General features: G+C 40.9%; 1 protein-coding gene and 1 long non-coding RNA gene across 7 annotated transcripts in view; one reads left to right on the top strand and one right to left on the bottom strand.

The window, feature by feature from the left end:
- LOC110364347 (uncharacterized) overlaps nucleotides 1-15,674 on the top strand; it is a 34,688-nt gene extending 19,014 nt beyond the window's left edge. The window contains exons 3-6 of one of the 2 annotated variants that reach the window (XR_010475219.1): nucleotides 6,391-6,454; nucleotides 10,074-10,304; nucleotides 11,763-11,888; nucleotides 15,501-15,674. This is a non-coding gene — a long non-coding RNA (uncharacterized LOC110364347). Of the gene's footprint in view, nucleotides 1-6,390; nucleotides 6,455-10,073; nucleotides 10,369-11,762; nucleotides 11,889-15,500 lie in introns of both variants that reach the window. The other variant, XR_010475217.1, reaches the window with a different exon arrangement.
- The window catches only part of SLC12A1 (solute carrier family 12 member 1), a 56,313-nt gene that overhangs the window by 19,489 nt on the left and 17,446 nt on the right, over nucleotides 1-19,378 (bottom strand). For 4 of the 5 annotated variants that reach the window (XM_065075867.1, XM_065075868.1, XM_065075866.1 and 1 more), the window contains exons 4-15: nucleotides 18,392-18,467; nucleotides 13,145-13,240; nucleotides 12,345-12,484; nucleotides 11,769-11,879; nucleotides 10,733-10,844; nucleotides 10,111-10,238; nucleotides 7,459-7,543; nucleotides 5,677-5,828; nucleotides 3,887-3,994; nucleotides 3,359-3,482; nucleotides 2,675-2,776; nucleotides 685-840 (exon numbers count right to left, since the gene is read on the bottom strand). In XM_065075867.1, the coding sequence (XP_064931939.1) occupies nucleotides 685-840; nucleotides 2,675-2,776; nucleotides 3,359-3,482; nucleotides 3,887-3,994; nucleotides 5,677-5,828; nucleotides 7,459-7,543; nucleotides 10,111-10,238; nucleotides 10,733-10,844; nucleotides 11,769-11,879; nucleotides 12,345-12,484; nucleotides 13,145-13,240; nucleotides 18,392-18,467 (1,390 nt within the window). Of the gene's footprint in view, nucleotides 1-684; nucleotides 841-2,674; nucleotides 2,777-3,358; nucleotides 3,483-3,886; nucleotides 3,995-5,676; nucleotides 5,829-7,458; nucleotides 7,544-10,110; nucleotides 10,239-10,732; nucleotides 10,845-11,768; nucleotides 11,880-12,344; nucleotides 12,485-13,144; nucleotides 13,241-13,879; nucleotides 13,976-18,391; nucleotides 18,468-19,378 lie in introns of all 5 variants that reach the window. The other variant, XM_021297862.2, reaches the window with a different exon arrangement.

The raw sequence follows: 19,378 nt of genomic DNA, 5'->3' as shown, positions 1-19,378 counted from the left end.
TTTATTTGTATATGTTTTCTACTAAAGAAGTAATCTGGATGGTTAGCACTGAAATTTGGACCTGGGTTCATTTTGTCTTGGATATAAACAACGAGACTGTGCAGTGTCATACTGGTGCTGTATTGTATTAGTGCACAGATTTCTGAGGACAGCTGCTGTGATTTGTTGAGCTACTAAGCAGTTTCTCCAGCAGTGAAGTGCACCCATCTTTCTTGATTTACTGAGGAATTGTAGGGAGGTGATCAGTTCATAAGTAATTCAGCTCGTGTCTTTGTTGTATAACGGGCAGCACGTTTGCATTTTGGGTGAAGACCCCAGATGAGTCCGCCAACAGCACAGCAACATTCAGGTGAGGTTTTGTGTGTGGATGGAAAATTATCATGAGCGATACTCAAGTGAAAGCTCAAATGTAGTGAAGACTTATTAGGAATAAACTGGTGTGATGGAATAATTACACAAAGCCCTGAGCCATACTTGAAGTGTTTGTTAAATGGGCAAAAATTCACCAGACTATCATCTTAATCTATACTATATAAAGTGGGATTTAGAGGGATCCTCCAGACTTCCCTCTAAAGAAAGGTATCAGAGAAAAAGTAATGTCAAATTCTGCAAGCAGAAATAATTCCTCTAAAATCCAGTCTGGCTGCATAATATGCACAAAATAATAGTGTTTTGTGGACTTACCTGGTTTCTTATACGTTACATAAATATATAGAAAGAGCTCAATGGCATAAGTGATGAGAGCTGCCCACCAGTTGATGACAAACATGACACCGCAGCACAACAGGGCTCCAAAAAGTGACACCCACATGTTATAATATCTGAATGCAGGTCTCCAACCTGTTTAAAGAGAATTGATGAAATTGGAAGAGCATAAAATATAGCGATCAGATGGTGATCCATTGATTTTGTGCATATGTAGCCCTGTGCAATGTGTTTCAGGCTCTGTCAGAAGGGGTGGAAGTGATAGGTGCAAATTCTCAGGCAGCAGATACTTTCAGGTGTTGGTTGACTGAGATTTCTGTATGTATAGAGTACGGGGTCTTTACAAGCCTTTTACTACAAACCTTTTCCTTCTGCTTTGTCCAGCCTGTCTTTGAGTCACCATTCTGTTTATATATATATTTGCCAAATTAAAACTCACTGGTTCAGAACTGAAAATAGATTTTCCTGTAAATCCAGGTAATTGGTTTCTGTGTCCTTTTGATGCCTATACATAGAACTTATTATTGGGAGCAAAACACTTGCTGAGAGGAGAGTTTATCCCAATACTGTATGTGCACCTGTCTTAAGCATCAAAATTGCCTGGCCTCACTGCAGAAAAATAAAATAATTTGCAATTGACTTTAGAAAGATATTATTCCTGCTGCTCTTCAGCTGCAGAACTGAATCCATCCCCTGCTGGCAATTAAAATGAGGCAAACAGTGAGCTTCCATGGTTTGCAGGTCTCTGGCAGATGTTCTGTGGAGCAGGCTCTTTGGAGAGGTAAAAAACACGGACGATACAAGGAGAGGCTGAGCAACCCTGTCTTGGCTCATCTCTGTAATGAGGGAATGGGAAGGTCTTGCTGTGCAGAAATTTCCTGTCCTGCAGCCTTGCAATTATTATGGTCTATCGCTGTGAATTGGCAGAAATTAACTGGAGGAAATGAGAAAACAAAATAGCGGCAGTTTTGTCTGAAATGTCAAGTAGTGGCAGAGTCGAGTCAGATTCACGCACGTGGAGTCTGGAGAGGAAATGTTACTGAGCTCCAAGGCTGCGTAGAGCAGATCTGCATTTGTTCAGCTGTGCAGGTAATTAGCAGAAGTGCTCATCTTCTCTGCGCCCTCTGAACAAATGGCACCATGCAGATCTATAGGAAGGAAGTTGATGTAGGCATTTCTGTCACTATGCACTTTCTTCACACTGGAAATCAAAAAAGTATTCCTCGCTCCTTGGATTGAATAATTGATTCACAGCAGCAGGAAATTGTCTTTCCTCTGTGCCAAAGCCAGTGTTGCTCAGCTGATTGACTTTAGTCCTGAAGGTGTCACCCCTTTGTTCACGGAGATGATAATTGTTCTGCTGTGGTGATGCACAAGCCTGAAAGCCAGTGTGTTCCTTTGCTGCACACATGTAGAGAGGGGTCTCAAGTTACCCTTGAGCAGGACCTCGCTGCGCTTCACCCTACAATTCTGTCCCAAGCCACTGCGGAGCTGTGCTGGTGCTGTTCGCTGGACCTGTTCTCGTTGTGCGTGTTCCCTTTCGGGCAGCAGCACTTCTAGCACAGTTGCTGTTCCTAGGAACTTGACTGTAAATTTCACCGCAGATGTGGAGAAGGGCACTATACCTTGTTGACTTTATGTGGCTAGAGTTGGCATAAGTATTTATCCACCCATGTTGTGTAATAGTGAGGGGAAAAAGACACCCTGAGGAGGAGATTTTCTGCTCCAGTGGGATCCACCAAAGTCTTTTTCATCCTGTACAACTGTAGGGAGTGTGAAGGCTAGAGCCATTATTTTTATCTTTTGGAGATAAATAAAATGTCATCATATTCAATGAGAGCAGTAAAACCTCAGGTCACATGGATTAGATATTTTACAGGTACTGCAGCTTACTCTGACATACAGTCAATAACTTGCAGAGATGGGGCTATGAAACCTCCATTTAAATCACTGGTGGATGCGGACTCACCTGGAGATTTTGCGTATGAAGCATGAAAGCAGGAGAAGTTAATCAAAGCATATGAAGCCAAGAAGAAATTGGAGATGATGGGAGCAATGGTATTCAGTTCAGCTGCAAGACACACACACACAAGTCAGACACAGGCTCCAGATTCCTAGAATGCTGGATAGCTTTTTCCTGATGGTGCATTAAATCTGGACACCGTCTGAGTTTGTTGCCCATGGAGAGCTTGGGTATTTTCCTGTGTTCTAATCTAGGCCCACCTTGATGTCCCTTCATTCATATTAAGTAGTGCCTGCTGATGTTGATTTTAATAATACGTGCTATGCAAGGTTATACTTGATACTCTGATTATATAGACTGGCTCTTAATGATGTAAATCTGATGTAAATTTCGAAATTTTAAATACATAATTAAGAGAACACATGCGTTTTACAAAGGACTTGTCATTAAAGTGTATTGTTTTGCTTTTTAAATGGTAACCTGAATTCTCTCTACTAAACTTCCCGTTTACTTAGCGTCACACAGTTTTAATTTCAGATCTTGGAAAAGCTGATTTAAAAATCCCCGCACCCCTAAGTATGGTAGCTGGGATTTTCTACCTGGGATTTGCTTTGGAGCTGACTGGGGGGAAGGCTTGGCAGAGTAGGCTCCCTAATTATCTCAGAATTAGTTGTGTAATGATATACCAACCGATCAAAATGAAAGCCATGGCAATCACGAAAGTGAGAACATATCCCCTGATGGGCTCGTTGTTTTTTCCGTATCCTTTGGCAAAGAAGTGGAGCCCTTTGTAGATGTTGTCCTTGCAAAGAGCCTGGGAGACAAATCAGAACTTAATTCCGTTAAGCGGTGCTTTCTTGAATCGGAAGTTCATTTTCTACGAGTGACAGCTTGCTAGGCATTTGCTAAGCAAAAAATCTATTTGTCTTAGTATTTCAAGTACATCTACTGCTATGGCATGTAAATATTCAAATAAGGTGATAAGCCAATGTCCTACTATATTATTATATAGTGGGAAGGTGGAATCACAAGCATTTAATACTTATTTAGTGCTTTAAAAAAAAAGATTCACTGAATAGCTAAATAGAGCCTAAACCGGAGGAAACCGCAGCATGAATCGGTGGCTTGGTGTCAGTTGTGCGGGTTATCGTTCTGTCCCATACCCTCTGTTGTGTTGTGTCCATGTTGCTGCTCCCTTTATGTATAGTTTAATTTTACCTGGAAAACTTTGGGTGCACTGACAAGAGACGCCAGAGCTGATGACAGAGTAGCAGAAAAGATGCCGGCCGTGATGAGAGGACCGAAGCCAGACACCATGCTCATCACCTTTAGGAAAAAAAGGGAAAAAGAACTGTCAGGTTCGCATTTTGACACACTTTTTGATCACAGACCCATTCAAGTACCCTGTTTCTACATGTCTTTGCTTTTCACAGTTCTAAATTCAATATACTACAAACCAACTGTGAAGTAGCGAAATACTATTATTCCTGTTTTAGTAAAAAGCAACAGAGTTATAGCTAAATTTTATACAAGTATGCAGCTGTCTGCTCAGGCGGATGAGTACTCCGCGAGCTTTTCTCACCTCCTTTACTAACTGGTTGCTATAAGTAACACTCTCTACTTGATGGGTAAATAGTCAGCTTGTAGCAAGAAGTGCAAATGAATACCGCAGGAAAAAGCACCGAAGTACGAAATGTGGTTGGAGGCACTTTGGTTTGGCTTGTTGTTGTCATTGGGCGAGCAGGAGGGAGGGTTTGTTTTGGGGTTTTGGTTTGGTTTGGTTTTTGGGGGGATGGGGTGGGTGTTTGTTTCTGTTTGTTTTTTTTGTGTGTGGGGGGGTGTTTTTTTGTAATCTTAATTATTTAATATGGCTTAAAAAGAGAGAAAATGCCTGATTGTGCTGGCCTAACAGACAGCGGTGATGGTCAATGTCAGGGCTCCCGCAGCCTCCCAGAGGGGCTGCGCTGGCCTCTGCCACCACTGATGCAAAATGAAGTGGACAGATGTGATTGCCAGATGCTTTTTAGTGCAGAGGAAGTACTCCAGGAAACCAAACGGTTAATTCTGGAGATTTGTCAGATGAAGACACTTTTTTGATGGCTTTTGTCTGGCAAAGATAAATGCAAGGAGTGAAACTCTCTTTATGGCTGTGGGGAAGTCACTGATTTTAAGAGTTGCCCTGGGTCTGGGCAGCTGAGCTCAGGTACAAGTGAGGATGGCAAATGATCAAGAAAGGAAGGAGAAATAGTCTGTGACAGGGACAGCTTATCCCTTTTAAGGTGGTTACCCAGCCCTGACATTTAGCAGAGCCAGCTGGGAAAAAAGCAAGTGACTTTAAAGGCTACAAATGGCCCGTTGAAAAGCGAGTGCAGGTGGGTGGCGAGCTCCTCTCGCGGGCCCTGAAGCACTGGGGCCGAACAGACAGTGGCAGGCTGCAGCAGGACTGCTTGACTTTGATGCTTTGCCTAAGCTTTATTTTGAAGAATAAAAATGGCAGACAGTCTCTGGCCTAGGAGAAAGACCCCATTGCTTCTCACTTAATATTACACTCGACTATTTTTGGATACTTTTTTTTTTAAGAAGTGAGAACTCTGTTTTTTTTTTGTACTGTGGCACAAACCTTTAACAGTGACCACAGCGCCCCTGAAGTAAAATCACATCTGTGTGTAAGAGCAATGAGATGACTTCTTCATTTGACAGGAGTTCCTGAGGTCTCTGTTAAGTCTAGGGTTGGAGTTTGAAGATGTTACAGCACATACTGCTGCATGGGACTTGTTGGAAGAAGAGATAAAGACCTTACTGGAGTGCTGGGAAGGTTAGTGATGGGCGGTATTAAGGCAACGTGGAATACAAGGGACCCTTCCCTTTGGTTATTTCTATTGCTTTTTACTTTTTTAGATAAAAGTGAATTTACTGTTGCAGTTAGTTGTCAGCAAATAATGGTTTTGCATGTTTGTGCTTATGTATTCATATATTGCTTATGATTATACATATTATCTCATTAAAACCTGAAAATTATTCATCAGCCCATAATCACATGGCTGACTTGCACATCTGGAAAAGTCATAGCCTAGGCTGCAGGCAGATGATCCATTGCAGCTCATTCCAGGTACAACTGTATCATTGATGTTCCCAGTAGCATCTCGTACAACACAGGAGGCTGTGGAAACAATGATATATGATTATTTTCCTTCATTGTGACACTGGAAGAATGGTCTTGCCACACTTTGACTCTTCATCTGCACACATTTGGTTCAACTGCTGCCTTAGTCTCATCCCAAAGAGCAACATTTCATGTTGGGCAGAGATTGCTTCCCCATATTGTGGCTTGGTTTCTCATGTTGTCTATAAGCAAACATTTACTTCTGTTACTTTTAAAAGAATCAGCCAGTTGACTAATGAGGACTAGCATATTTCTGAGAGTAGAGAAGCAGGCAGAGATCAACAATAAATTAACTCACTTAGAAGTGTGTTGTTTGCCTGTGACTACTTTTCTAAGTGCCAGTGTTCAAAGCAAACAGGTCAGTGAGGGTCACAGGTCTAGACACAGTTTTTGTTGTTTAACAAGGACACACAATTGCTTTAGAGACCCAGATCCTCAGCTGTTCAAATTGTCATAGCCCGACTGATATCAGTATGGCGAGAAAAAGTTTAAACAGGAGAAATTACCTACATTTGTTTTGGTTTTATTAATATTTATGCTGTGTTCTCTTTGCCGCCAGAAGGGGGAAGGAACAGATGGAGTTAACTGAGAGTGCTGATCTCAACTTCTTTAGTGGCCAAAATGTAAGTTTATATGGTATCTTCAAATATGTATGAAACATTGTTATTGAGAGTCCCCAAGTAACCATTAGCTATTTAGCAAAGCAATATGCAAACAGAAAGAAAAAAAAGTATTGTACTGAAAAGCAGACAGCGCTGAGGTTGAAATACAGCTATTGCTTGTGAGAAGACAACCATGTATTAACACAGATTTATAACAGAAAGTGAAGAACTACTGCCTCTACTTTAATTGCAGGGGAAAATTAGATCCAGATAATGCAATAACCTGAGCTGCAGCTCGAATTGAGTATTCTGCTTTTGCATAAAGTACAAGAACCACAGAAGTCAAGGAGACCTGAGATTCATCTCGCAGAAAAGGGAGTATCCCACAGGGCTCCCATGCAGTATTGAGCTATTTGCTCATAAGAAAGAGTGTCACTTACAACACTCTTTCTTACAGTAGTATTAAAATAGAAAAAGAAAAGTCTTTTCTGGAACAGAGATTTATTGTACCCTTGTAATGAGAATTTAATTGCATGTTTCTCCAGCACAGTTCATGGCTTCAATACAGGTCGTCTTCTTACTATTGTGTCCCTTTTGTTACCTCACATTCCAATATTGTAGAGCACCTAGTCAGGCAGTGCATCTTCTTTAAGACAGGCAATTGATTTCTGTCTTTGACACGTCACGTACAAAATGTGTGTGTTACCCTATTAGTCTTGAGTGCTCAGTAAAACCAGTGAGAGCAACTAGAAGCCATATGAAATTTCGATGTGAAAGAGGAACATGCTAGTGGTCTTTGTCACTGAATTAAATGCAAAAGTAACCGTACAAGTTATACAAAAATCCAGCTAATTGCTGCTTTCCCTCCTACTGTTTTTACATATAGTAAAATCAAAACAACTCTCTCTTTACATAATAAATCCACGGGATGAAAAATCAGTGAGGTTAATAATTCATTTGCATGCCAGGCTTTCAAATGTTTTAACTGTATACGTTAAGGCATGAAGCAAAGGTTCTGTACTTACCTGCACATATTGCAACGCCAATGTAAGCCACGGTTGTGATCAGAATGGCCAGCATTGTTCCTTTGGGTATTGCGCCTTGTGGATCCTTGAAACAAAGCAGTGACCCAAAAAACACTGTGAGTTTGTGCGCTGCACCCTGATTGCATTTGCGTGCTAGGGAGTCCTGCCACACTGTGCTTATGAAGGTACCTCGAGGGGATGGATTTTTATCATTGAGACCTGTGCCAACCTTTCCTGTCCCAGCGTGTAGATGGTGAAGTGGTCCTGAGGGGCAGGGCTCCTACCCTGGACACAGGGAAGGATGTTCTGCACGAGCAGAGGTCACGTTTATAGCAGCAGGAGAAGCCCGAGCTATGTGTTTCCAGGAGCTCTAAACTCTCTTTACACAGCAATGGGCTTTATTTTAATGGTTAGTGATATAACGGATAAGCAGTCACTAACCATCAAACTCCTGTGGATGATGAGACGGGACCATTTTTGGTTAATCGGTAAGATAGATGCAGATAGTCACCCTGTACAGAGCACAGTACTTCTGTGATTGGCCACTGGGAATTGTTAGCTGTGTCTTCATAACAGAACTACTTCCTTTCATTGTTTTGACTTTTGATTTAGATAATTTAATAAGGCTGAGTTATAGTGTTTACAGACTGCAATAGCAGCTTTGATCATCCAACTGTAAGTAAGGGTCCAGCAGTCTGCGTTATCTATTGTAATTTTAAGGGGAATTTTAATACTAGCCCACCTTACAATTGAGTATGTTAGTTGATGCTAGGAGCCCGCTTTATGAATTGTCTTAAGTTGGCTTAGCGAGTCTGGTTTTGTGGATTTTTTTTAAGTCAAAGATGTATGGAATATATTTTAACTCACAGACTTTTGTACTTTTGTATCTATGCTTGTTGCATGGGAAAAAAAACGAATTTGGAGTGCCACGTGCAACACAGATGAATGACTTAATTGCGTTAATAATTATTATAAATTTTAAACGAGGGAAGGATTTATCGAGCTGAAAAATAATTGCAAAGTCACTTCAGCAGCACAAGAGCTTTTGCCCTCAGATCATGGTAACTTTAATTGATGCAGTTCTGATGTGCGTGTCTTAGGTCACAGTTTTTGTGGAGTCTCATGCTGCAAGCTTCAACACCGTAAACTTCAGTTTTAGGATTAAAGCTTCTTACAGCTTTACAACAGAAACGTGTATGTCGGTGTTTGCAACAAGTTCCAAGGAAAGTTCGATTGGTCAATTTTACACTTTTAAAAATACTTCTTAGCTTGTCTTTTTTAGGTTTCTGGAGAGGCTGCTTAATTTAATTAGAACTGTCTAATGCATCTAAACATCTCAGTGGGGAATCTGCAGCCTGGAGGACTTGGTTATAGAAATCCACTTATTGCCAGACTGAAACAACCGCAGAGAGCCAATGGGAGAAGCGCTTCCCTTGGTCTGCTCAGGCTCCCTCAAATAGCTTATGAAAGGAGTGCTGCTGCTTTGGGAGCGTGCCATGTATAGAGAGCACCATATATGGTGAAAGCATTGTTTTTGTTTGATAAAAGGATGGAGATTGTGTGAGGCTGATTCAGTCTCAGTGGACGGAAGTACAATGATTTTTGGTTTTTTAATTAAAAATGGAATCTCATAGATGCTATTAGGGGCTCGGTTTCTACATATTTCTCTCCGTGCTTGGCTTCAAAAGCAGAAAACAAAGGAGATGAGGCATGCAAGTCGGTGTGAGGAAGGGAAGCAGAACTGTCTGTCAGGGTTGGTAGGATCTATGAACTTGTGACTACTGTGCCAATACAGAAATAACAGACCTTTGATTGATTCCTTAGGGTGTAACAGACAGCGGGTCTATATCATCAAGCCAAATAACTTGTATTGCGTTGCTCCACACTTACTAGAGATGTTTTACTAGATGCTTTGCTGAGCTTTGAATTACTTCAGTCTTTGCATTAAATACACCATGCAAAGTCATCAGAACTAGAGGGCACTCTAAATTCCTCTCTCTAATTTATGTTTAGATACTGGACATATCATCTTGCACAACTGCTATAGTGCAAGAGGAGAGCAGGGACCTGACAGAATGGGCACAGCAAGAGAGCTGGGCACGCTCGGACCTCCCTTCCCTTTCTCTTCAGACTCTTCTCTTTTGTCACAGCTGCAAACATGCAGCTTTTCCTTCGAGGAGCAGTAATGACATGGGACTGGGACACAGTTACTTTCATTAAATGCTCTGTTGGCTCTGCCCTTGCTATGACCCTGGATAGAAAAAACCAGTCTCCACTGATTCTTGTGAGTACAAAAATGAGCTTTACAGGTGTGCTTTTTGGGATGAGTTTGTAAAAGAAGAGTGTCAAGAGATACACATGTAATTTATGTCTCGTGCTGCTAATGGACCATTAATGATATATTGCTACAGGTTATTGAAACATGCTGTTAAATGATATAGCAACCCAAGGAATTTATGCAAATAGCCATAATGCATTATGAGGGAAAACGTGAACTGATGTTGCTAAATAATAAAGTAGGTACTTAAAAATGAGAGTTTCGCTTCACAAAATAGACATGATTTGAAATTAAATACAATGTTGATTCATAATTTGTTTTCTTGTTCTTTTTTCAGTCTGCAGATAGTCGTATGAAGTTAATGAAATACATACTTCCAGATCTCCTGAGATGTTGGCTCCTGCAAGAATGCCAGTGGCAGCTGGGAAAAAAATGGCAAACACCGAGAAAAATCCTTCTCCGCTTCTGAAATCCGGCCCAAAGTTTTCTGCAAATATTGATGCTGCAAATATAGATGAGAATGAAACACACCGCCAGGATTTGATTCCAAAGTCACTTAATGAAGGAGGTGAATAAGCTAGTCTTTCACGTCTGGACGACTGGGTTTGAATCTGTCTCATATCATAAGCAAAGTGAGTTTGATTTCCTTAGTCTGGTCCCCAGTAGGATGTGCTTGTCTGCATCTCAGAGCTACGCATCCATATTGAAGTGACAGGAGTGTCACTACAGCACTTGCACTTAGCTCTGTGGAAAAGCTGGTCTGTGCTGTGCTGATATATAAAAGACTCGAGCTGCAGGTAACTGTGCTGTCAGCTTCAGCAGCAGAGAGACAGGCTCAAAATTAAAGATGAAATAAATTCCCTTGGTTTGCAAGCTTACTTAAACTCAGGCAAAAGCTCCTGATCTTGTGACCTTTTTCGGTGGCATCCTTAACTCAGTATGAAGCCAAAAAGAATGCAAAATTACTATTTTATGCTAGGTAGCAAGGTTACTTGCCTTGGTAATTAAAAAAGCCTCTTGCCTTCTTCTCGTTGTTGGTAGGAATGACTGTCCCAATAAAGAAGTTTGCAATGGCAATAAGGAGAACAACTAGAAGAATAACTTGAGCCTATTAAAAGAAAGAAAAATATTTTCCTGATTTTAATTTAATTTAATTAACTGTGGAGATGGCTATAGAGTAAGTTATCTGTATGCATTCCCTATGACAGATTGCTGATTTCTGTGGTTTTCAAAAATACCAGGAATCAAGATAGCTGAATCAGCTAATGACAACTACAGATGGTTTTTACTAAAGGGATTATGATATATATAGTTATAATTTAATTTTATGGTAGTTTCTCTCCAAGAAAAGGCAAAACGAAACAGCGTATGCATTAATATCAAGTGTAAGACATTTTTATATTGTTATAAAATCGGTTTAGTTGCAGTGGGGTGTCACTTCAAGGGCTATAATATCTAATTGTTTTTCTGATCTCTTTTATAAGTAGTTCTAGTCTCCATCAGAGCAGAATGTAAAAATAAGGGTGCTATTCTAGACCACATTTTGATCCTGTATTTTACCCTCTAAAGTACTTCCATTTGAATTTCCATTTTGAACTTTTTTCACAAGTGAAGGAATAGCAGAAATCATCAGAGATTAAGAATGGATAGCAAACAGAGCTCTTCTGCTGAGTAGGGCTTGAGAGAGTACAGTGATAAAACTATATATTGTTTTTACTACTGTTTATTCTGTCAAGCTACATCAAAAATAAGAGCAAAAAGGGCACTTACCCAAGGCTGTAAATGATGGCCTGAATGATGAAAATCAATAGACACAAGCTGTGTGCAGAACACAAACTTCCTCTTCCCTTTTAAATTTATGTTCAAGGAAGAGCATGGAGTAATTGTGCTTTAATTGAGTGTAATGATTAAGCTGCTATTGCTTTTAGAAAGATTAAGCATAAACTGAAACTGTTGTAGAGCATTCCTCACACACAAATGCTGCAGGGTAACCTAATACGCTGCTTGCTTTTGTGTTCTTTTCGAGGTTTACCTTTGCTTCCCATTCCATGCCAGCAACAGAGATGCCGAGAAGACATATAACAGTTATGGTGCCTATTATTCTGATGTCATTGGACTCATCAACCATCAGGGTATCGCTCTCCTGAAAGCAGTAAGAAATGTTATCAGAACCAGTTGTTCTCTGCGCAACTGGTGGGGCCGGGTAACACGGTAAAATAGAAAGCAGCGAGCTGTCAAAGTTTCGGGGATTTGTGAGACCATGTGTTTGTATTTCGTGTTCCAGCTGGATCTTTGTAGTTGGGGTTATTTGGCTGTCTAATTAGATGTCTGTTCCTTTTCTGATTTTGCGATTCTTGTTGAGAAATGTATGAAATATATTCGTTAAGTAGAAATCATGGAGAAGCCCTCTATGGCACGTTTAGGCTGACCAGCTTCTTCCCTGCTAAAGGTGTCCCTCAAACCTCAGCTAAGAAGTATCGCCACTTAAACAAATATAACATATAAACCAAACAAACCTTACACCAATCAACCAACCAACCAGAGAAAAACAAACAAAACAAACCCACCCACCCCCATTTAATACTAGATATGAAACATCTACATTTACCTTAAGAAGTTCTACAACTGTTTCGGCAAATCCAACTACATACATAGCAACCGCCACTGCATTCGCGAAAGCAAAGATAAGTCCTATAGATCCACCAAACTCTGGGCCCAGACTTCTTGAGATAAGATAGTATGCTCCACCTGCAGACAGAAATGTTTGTTATTTCAGCACAACTAATGCTCAGGTTTTGCCTATTTTTCTCTCATAAATAATACAGCAGGAATCTCTGCTTTTAGCCTAACGCACATAATCGATATTTGCCCTATATTTATAGTACACTGATAAAGGAATGTGCTTTGTACTGGTTCTGCCTTCAGACTTTTCTGTGTGTCTTTCTCTTGCAGAAGTCGTTTTAGTGCATATTAGCATGCACAACTGGACCTTCACATAATTTTTTCATGTTACATAATATAGAAACACAGCAGAAAGAACCTCGTTGCAGACAGGTTCTGACTTACCTGGATCTATCCCAATGTTAGCGTGAAATATCATAATCTGTAGTACATTGTTAAAGCTCCTGCACAATGATGCAGTGAATCTTTAATCCTTTTTGCATATTACCATAAATGGAGCATATTACTTTGACAGTTAATTAACTCACTTCATCTTACTGGCACTTAATATTTATTGTCAGGAAGTGTTTATATACATTTTAATTTACTCTTGATCCTTTGAGAGAGATCACTCCAAATACATTTGTTTATTATTGCTCTGCTTATAACACAGCTATCTTGATTCCATTCTTTCGATAATCCAAATCTACACATTTTTGTATTTTTCATGAGATCATATTCACTTACCTCCTCTTACTACTCCGTTAGTGCAAATGGCAGACATGGAGATACCTGTTAATGTTGTTACTACTACACTCAGACCAATAACTATGATTCCAAGACCTGAAAGATCCGAAAAAGAAAGTCTATTCAAGTGTATTCAAATACCTGTTTGGATTAAATGACATAGTAAGAACTCGCCATTTTCCACAGAGGTTAGAGCAGGCCAGTTACAACTTTAAGGCTCTGAAACGCACTAGAACTTTGTTTCATAAAATACCTGACATGCACTTTTCCAGCAAAATTATTTACTCATCTTCCAAGGAGTGGCTGAAATGTAAGGAGTTTTATAAAGAAGGTATTAAATTGAAGATATCCACTGATCTGTATCAGCCTTTAAAATGAGAGGAGGAGGTGCCTTATGCTTAGTTTGTCCAACGATGTCCAACCTGGAATGTTCTCAATAAGAAAGACCTGCCGAAAGGTAACAGAAGATCTCCATGAAAAGCCAGAAGCCGTCCCTCGCTCAGCATTAGGCAGGATCATCTGCAACGTACTTCACAGACCGAACTGAAATCTGGGATTTATCAAACTGGCAACTCAAACATGCCATAAATTGTGATTAGAGGTGGCTAGCATCATTACCTTCCAGTTCCTTTCAAGGTACCACTTGGTTTATCGTCCTGCTGGTTTGCCTCGTATGAAAATACTACATAAAGGCCTTTTTGGGATTGAAAGCTTTAGTAACCCTAAGATTTTTACCTCCACGGACAAACCCATTAGTTGCTATTGCAGAAGTTGACAACCCAGTAATTGAGGTTACCATCGTGGCGAGAAGAATTATGATTACTCCAAGACCTGTCAGTAACAAGAAGATAAAATATTTTACTCATGTTCCATGATTCCTACAAATCATTCTCTCTTTAAATTGAATTTTCAGGCCAGAATCAGAGCAATAAACTGAAAAGATGGTTTGTTGACCACTTGCAGTTTGCAGCGTGTTTCCAAGGAGTCCATCTCATAGGAGTAATTTATTCCCATCGGTCTTCAGACAGTGATTCTTTCTGCTGGGAGTACCCTAGCCAGAAGCTCTCATGATTTTTCAAAGGCTGGAGGAAATGAGCAAAGAACTGTCCCTGGCCATGGATGCTTATATCTGCCTTTAATAAACATCCTGGCTGTTTAAGTGAAGAAATCAACAAATTAACCAGGGCGTCTTGTAAGAATGCTGCTGTCTTTCATCAGTTAATTAATATTGAATTGGAGAAAGACTGTTGGTACAGTTTCACAGTGCGCCAGGACAAAGAGTCTGTCAGGTAGAGAAAAGACCTGAGTGCAAACCCTCGTTATCCTTATTTGCCAAGACACCATGTGCTGCACTTCCCCACTCTCTCCTCATCTCCTCCTTTCCCTGCAAAAAGTCGTTTTACTCTAACACGAGACAAACATTTGAAAATGGAAACTGCTGCTCAGATGCCATTTTCTTTAACAGGCGATCTGTAATGCGTAATTTTAGAGAGCTCGGAATCTTCTTCTTGTTGTTGTGATATTTATTGACCAGGGCTCATCCAAATTGAAACTTGGATCCTACAGCCGACATTCAGCTAGAAGTGCTGCAAACGTACTGATTTATCTGCTGTATTTCTACCTTCTGGCTTCCAGATCAGATTCCTGACTTCAGTTCATACTGGATGGTTATAGACACCCAATCCCTGAATGAATGTTCTTTGCTGCTCACATTATAGCCATGGTATCACAATCCTTTAAGACAGAGCAATGTAATGTGTGAGATATAAATGATACGTAACATAGTGGATAACACAGGATGTTTGAAGTGATTTGAGCCCTAATAAATCACATTTATCCTATTGATTTTTGAACTCTTACTGTATTAATAATGCACCTATTTTGTCTGTAGGTCTATATAAAAAAAATCAACAGTCATTCCTTTTGGTCAGGTACTGCTACACAGAAGGATATTTTTAAACCATACAAATATTGTGCATGAGAAGTAGCTGAATATGACTTTCAATCAGCTATTAACTCTTAAATTGGATAAGATAGACACATTATTCTTAAAGTAGTTTTCAAATTATTCGGTAAGTGCATGTGCATCCTAAGGAGTAATTTTCCAGGATTTTCTATTGCATGTCACAATTCATGTTGTTAATATGTATATGATAAATAGAGTCAGATATTTATACAATGAGTAATACCTGCTTGGGAAGACTTCCATGTTAATTAAAAAAAGAAAACATTAAAGAAGAAAAGTGTATAAAATAAAGTGACTCAACCAAAATATCATTGCAATATAATGTTATGTAACATAATTGTAATATTTGATGCCAGGCTTTCATTAACTTGGTGTTTTTCCCTGCCCTAGGCTAACCATTCCACATGTAGCTACCAATACAGACTTTGGAAACAGCAGCCTAGTTTTGGACCTGGAACCTTGTCAGGACCACACTGTCCCTTTTTCCCAGCTGATGATAAAGAGGGAACTTTGTTGGAACATTGTTTTTTTCCCCTGTAGGAGCTTTTGCCCAAGACAACCTATCAGGGTATGGAAATAATTGAGTTTTGCCTCTTTGGCCCTCTAATGATGGGGATATAAATGGTGCCCAGATGGTGGTTTAATGGACTCATTTAATTTCGATGTTAGTGGCAGTACCCAGTGAAATCCCTGAGCCTTGGTGATGATGAGCTTTCCTCACTGTTCTCCTTAAGCAGCTTGGCTAGGGACTCAAAGCTCATTGCTTATAAGACATTCAGAAAATGCATTGAGAAATTATTGAAATGGAATTTGATGTCTCATTTTCAGAAGTAAAACTAGCCTCCTTACATAAGGCATGCAATTTTAAAAAGCAACAGCAGAGCAATAAACCGTAAGAAAGGAGGGTCTGCTTATCAGTGAATTAAAAAGGTAAAATTAAATGTGAAAGCAGAAAGGCTGTAACTGATGTTGGTGCAAATTAATGTTAAAATCTGATTAAAGTTTAGATGGAAACCCAGGCATATGGCTGCTAAGTAAGTTGTTCTAAAATGAATTACTCTTGCCTGTGGCTATTCTCACACCTCAAAACAAAGTAATACTTCTTGATGATCTCAATAAGTTACTAAACTGCCCTTAAAAACTAATTTTGCATGAAACCCCAGAGCAAAGTCTTGGCAATATTAAGATGCAGAATTTTCATGGCAAGGCATATACTTATGAGTGCCCTGGGCTGTACGCTCTCATTTGGTATGCATCATAAAACCAGCAAGCACCCCTTTGTCAGGCACAGCGCTGGAGCCGTGCACGGAGCGCTGCAAAAGTAGGTAAAGTTCTTCCGCTTGCTTCTATTCCCTCTTTGTGTCTCTCTAAGTTTCTGGCTGAAATTTTTTTCTTAACGAGCATTTCATTTGCATTTTTTTTTCTTTAATTATTATTTTTAAAGCCCCGGTGAAACTTTGGTGAAGTTACTGTATTTTGTTGGAGGTGACACTTCAACCATGCAAAATTATAGAGATGTTTCAATTCAGTGTTTTATTTTACTTCCATTAACGAGGAAGTGAATTATATTTATATTCAGTCTGAATTTGAGCACTGTGTTTTATCCAAGACCAGGAGAGTTGATGCCCTGAGGCCAGAGTTTGGACTCCAGCTCATGTCTACTTAATATTTCCATTCTGTGAGAATGCAAACTGGAAAACTTGTCACCCACCCTTTGGATTGCTGATTACAGCTGGGTCCCAAGTCAAAGATTGGGGCTGCATTGTTCTAGCCTGTATGATGACCATGAGCCAGCACTGGGCCCTTGTGGCCAGGAAGCCAATGGTACCTGGGGTGGGTTAGAAGGGGGTGGTCAGTAGGTCAGAGAGGTTCTCCTGCCCCTCTGCTCTGCCCTGGGGAGACCACACCTGGAATATTGTGTCCAGTTGTGGCCCCTCAGTTCCAGCAGGACAGGGAACTGCTGGAGAGAGTCCAGCGCAGGGCAACAAAGATGCTGAAGGGAGTGGAGCATCTCCCGTGTGAGGAAAGGCTGAGGGAGCTGGGGCTCTGGAGCTGGACAAGAGGAGACTGAGGGGTGACTCATTAATGTTTAAAGATATATAAAGGGTGAGTGTCAGGAGGATGGAGCCAGGCTCTTCTCAGTGACAACAAGTGATAGGACAAGGGGTAATGGGTTCAAACTGGAACACAAGAGGTTCCACTTAAATATGAGAAGAAACTTCTTCATGGTGAGGGTGGCAGAGCCTGGCCCAGGCTGCCCAGGGGGGTTGTGGAGTCTCCTTCTGTGCAGACATTCCAACCCGCCTGGACACCTTCCTGTGTAACCTCATCTGGGTGTTCCTGCTCCATGGGGGGATTGCACTGGATGAGCTTTCCAGGGCCCTTCCAGTCCCTGACACTCTGGGATTCTGTGATCATGTAACGCAGGGCGACGCTGCCTTCGCAGTTCACATTCTGTGCTTCCCTGGAGCAGCAGCTCTGAAAAGGAACTTGGACCCCATAACAACTGCTGATTCACTGCACCCTCCCGAGCTGCTCCTCTAGCTGCTGCAGATCTTGCAGAGTTGTGAGCACTTTCTTACTGACTTCATTGAACACTCCACAAAGTGCTGGCTGGAGGCCCCAGAGCCCGGTCTCCAGGGACTGAGATCTGGGATTTGGATTAATTAAATTGCACAATGAAGAAGCAAAGATACAGCACACAATGAAGTGTACTTAGTTAGCTTCTAAGAAAGCTGGAGGAGAGTTTTTAAAACTTAGTGTTTCAAAGTACAGTAGAATCTAATGCTGTGCTATAGTTAAAAATAACAAAATCCTGATGAGATGAGACCTCCTTCCACTTCTGTTTTCGTCTTTGTAGAGAAGTGTGAAGAAGCGTTGTTTTTAATATGTAGATGACAAGGTTTGGGATTCACAGATAAGCGAAGTGTGAACTCTTAAAGGTTAACTCTGTACGCACATATTAGAAATTGGCCCGAGTCATGAAGTTTACATCTGTTACAGGATCTAAATACAAATTTCACTAAAGCTTAGAAATATTCAAATGTGATGATCATATGCATAGTTAACAGATCTGTGCCTCTAAGCAGTAATTTGGCCGCGAGTCTGGAAAATTCCAATAGTTTGGAGGATTAACATCTTTTACTCTGGCAAGCATTTGAAAACATTATTTAGTTCAACATGCAAATGCACATCTCGGATTATATATTAATCATGATCATGTATAGTTTATCCTCTTTATCCCTTTCACTGTTGAAAATGATATTAAATAAGATACGTACCAATTCCTGCTTGACCTACAATCCAGGAAAGTCGAATAAAAAGCATCACACCCCAGATATTAAGCATACATCTTACCTAGGTTTTAAACAAAAAATACTGCATTAGTGCAACGTGAAAAGTAGGGTGACAGTGTGCATTGCAGGCTTTTAAGAAGCACCCCAAACAGCCCTCGAGTCCACCTCCCGCTCTTCACAGTATCACAGTATCACAGTATGTTTGGGATTGGAAGGGACCTCAAAAGATCATCCAGTCCAATCCCCCTGCTGGAGCAGGAACACCCAGGTGAGGTCGTACAGGAACATGTCCAGGCGAGTTTTGAATGTCTCCAGAGAAGGAGACTCCACAACCTCCCTGGGCAGCCTGGGCCAGTGCTCTGGCACCCTCACTGAGAAGAAGTTTCTTCTCAAATTTAAGCGGAACCTCTTGTGTTCCAGCTTGATCCCATTACCCCTTGTCCTACCATTGGTTGCCACCGAGAAGAGCCTGGCTCCATCCTCATGGCACTCACCCTTTAGATATTTATAAACATTAATGAGGTCCCCCCTTAGTCTCCTCTTCTCCAAACTAAAGAGCCCCAGCTCCCTCAGCCTTTCTTCATAAGGGAGATGCTCCACTCCCTTAATCATCTTGGTTGCCCTACGCTGGACCCTCTCCAGCAGTTCCCTGTCCTTCTGGAACTGAGGGGCCCAGAACTGGACACAATATTCCAGATGTGGTCTCACCAGGGTGGAGTAGAGGGGAAGGAGAACCTCTCTCGATCTACTAGCCACCCCCCTTCTAACCCACCCCAGGATGCCATTGGCCTTCCTGGCCACAAGGGCACAGTGCTGGCTCATGGTCACCCTGCTGTCCCCAGGACCCCCAGGTCCCTTTCCCCTACGCTGCTCTCTAATATGTAATTTCCCAACCTATACTGGAACCTGGGGTTGTTCCTGCCCAGATGCAGGACTCTACGCTTTCCCTTGTTAAATTTCATCAGGTTATTC

The sequence above is a fragment of the Columba livia genome, chromosome 11, assembly GCF_036013475.1.
Source record: "Columba livia isolate bColLiv1 breed racing homer chromosome 11, bColLiv1.pat.W.v2, whole genome shotgun sequence".
NCBI lineage: Eukaryota > Metazoa > Chordata > Aves > Columbiformes > Columbidae > Columba > Columba livia.
Note: the sequence above shows the minus strand (reverse complement) of the source record. Positions and strands in the feature narration are given on the sequence as shown.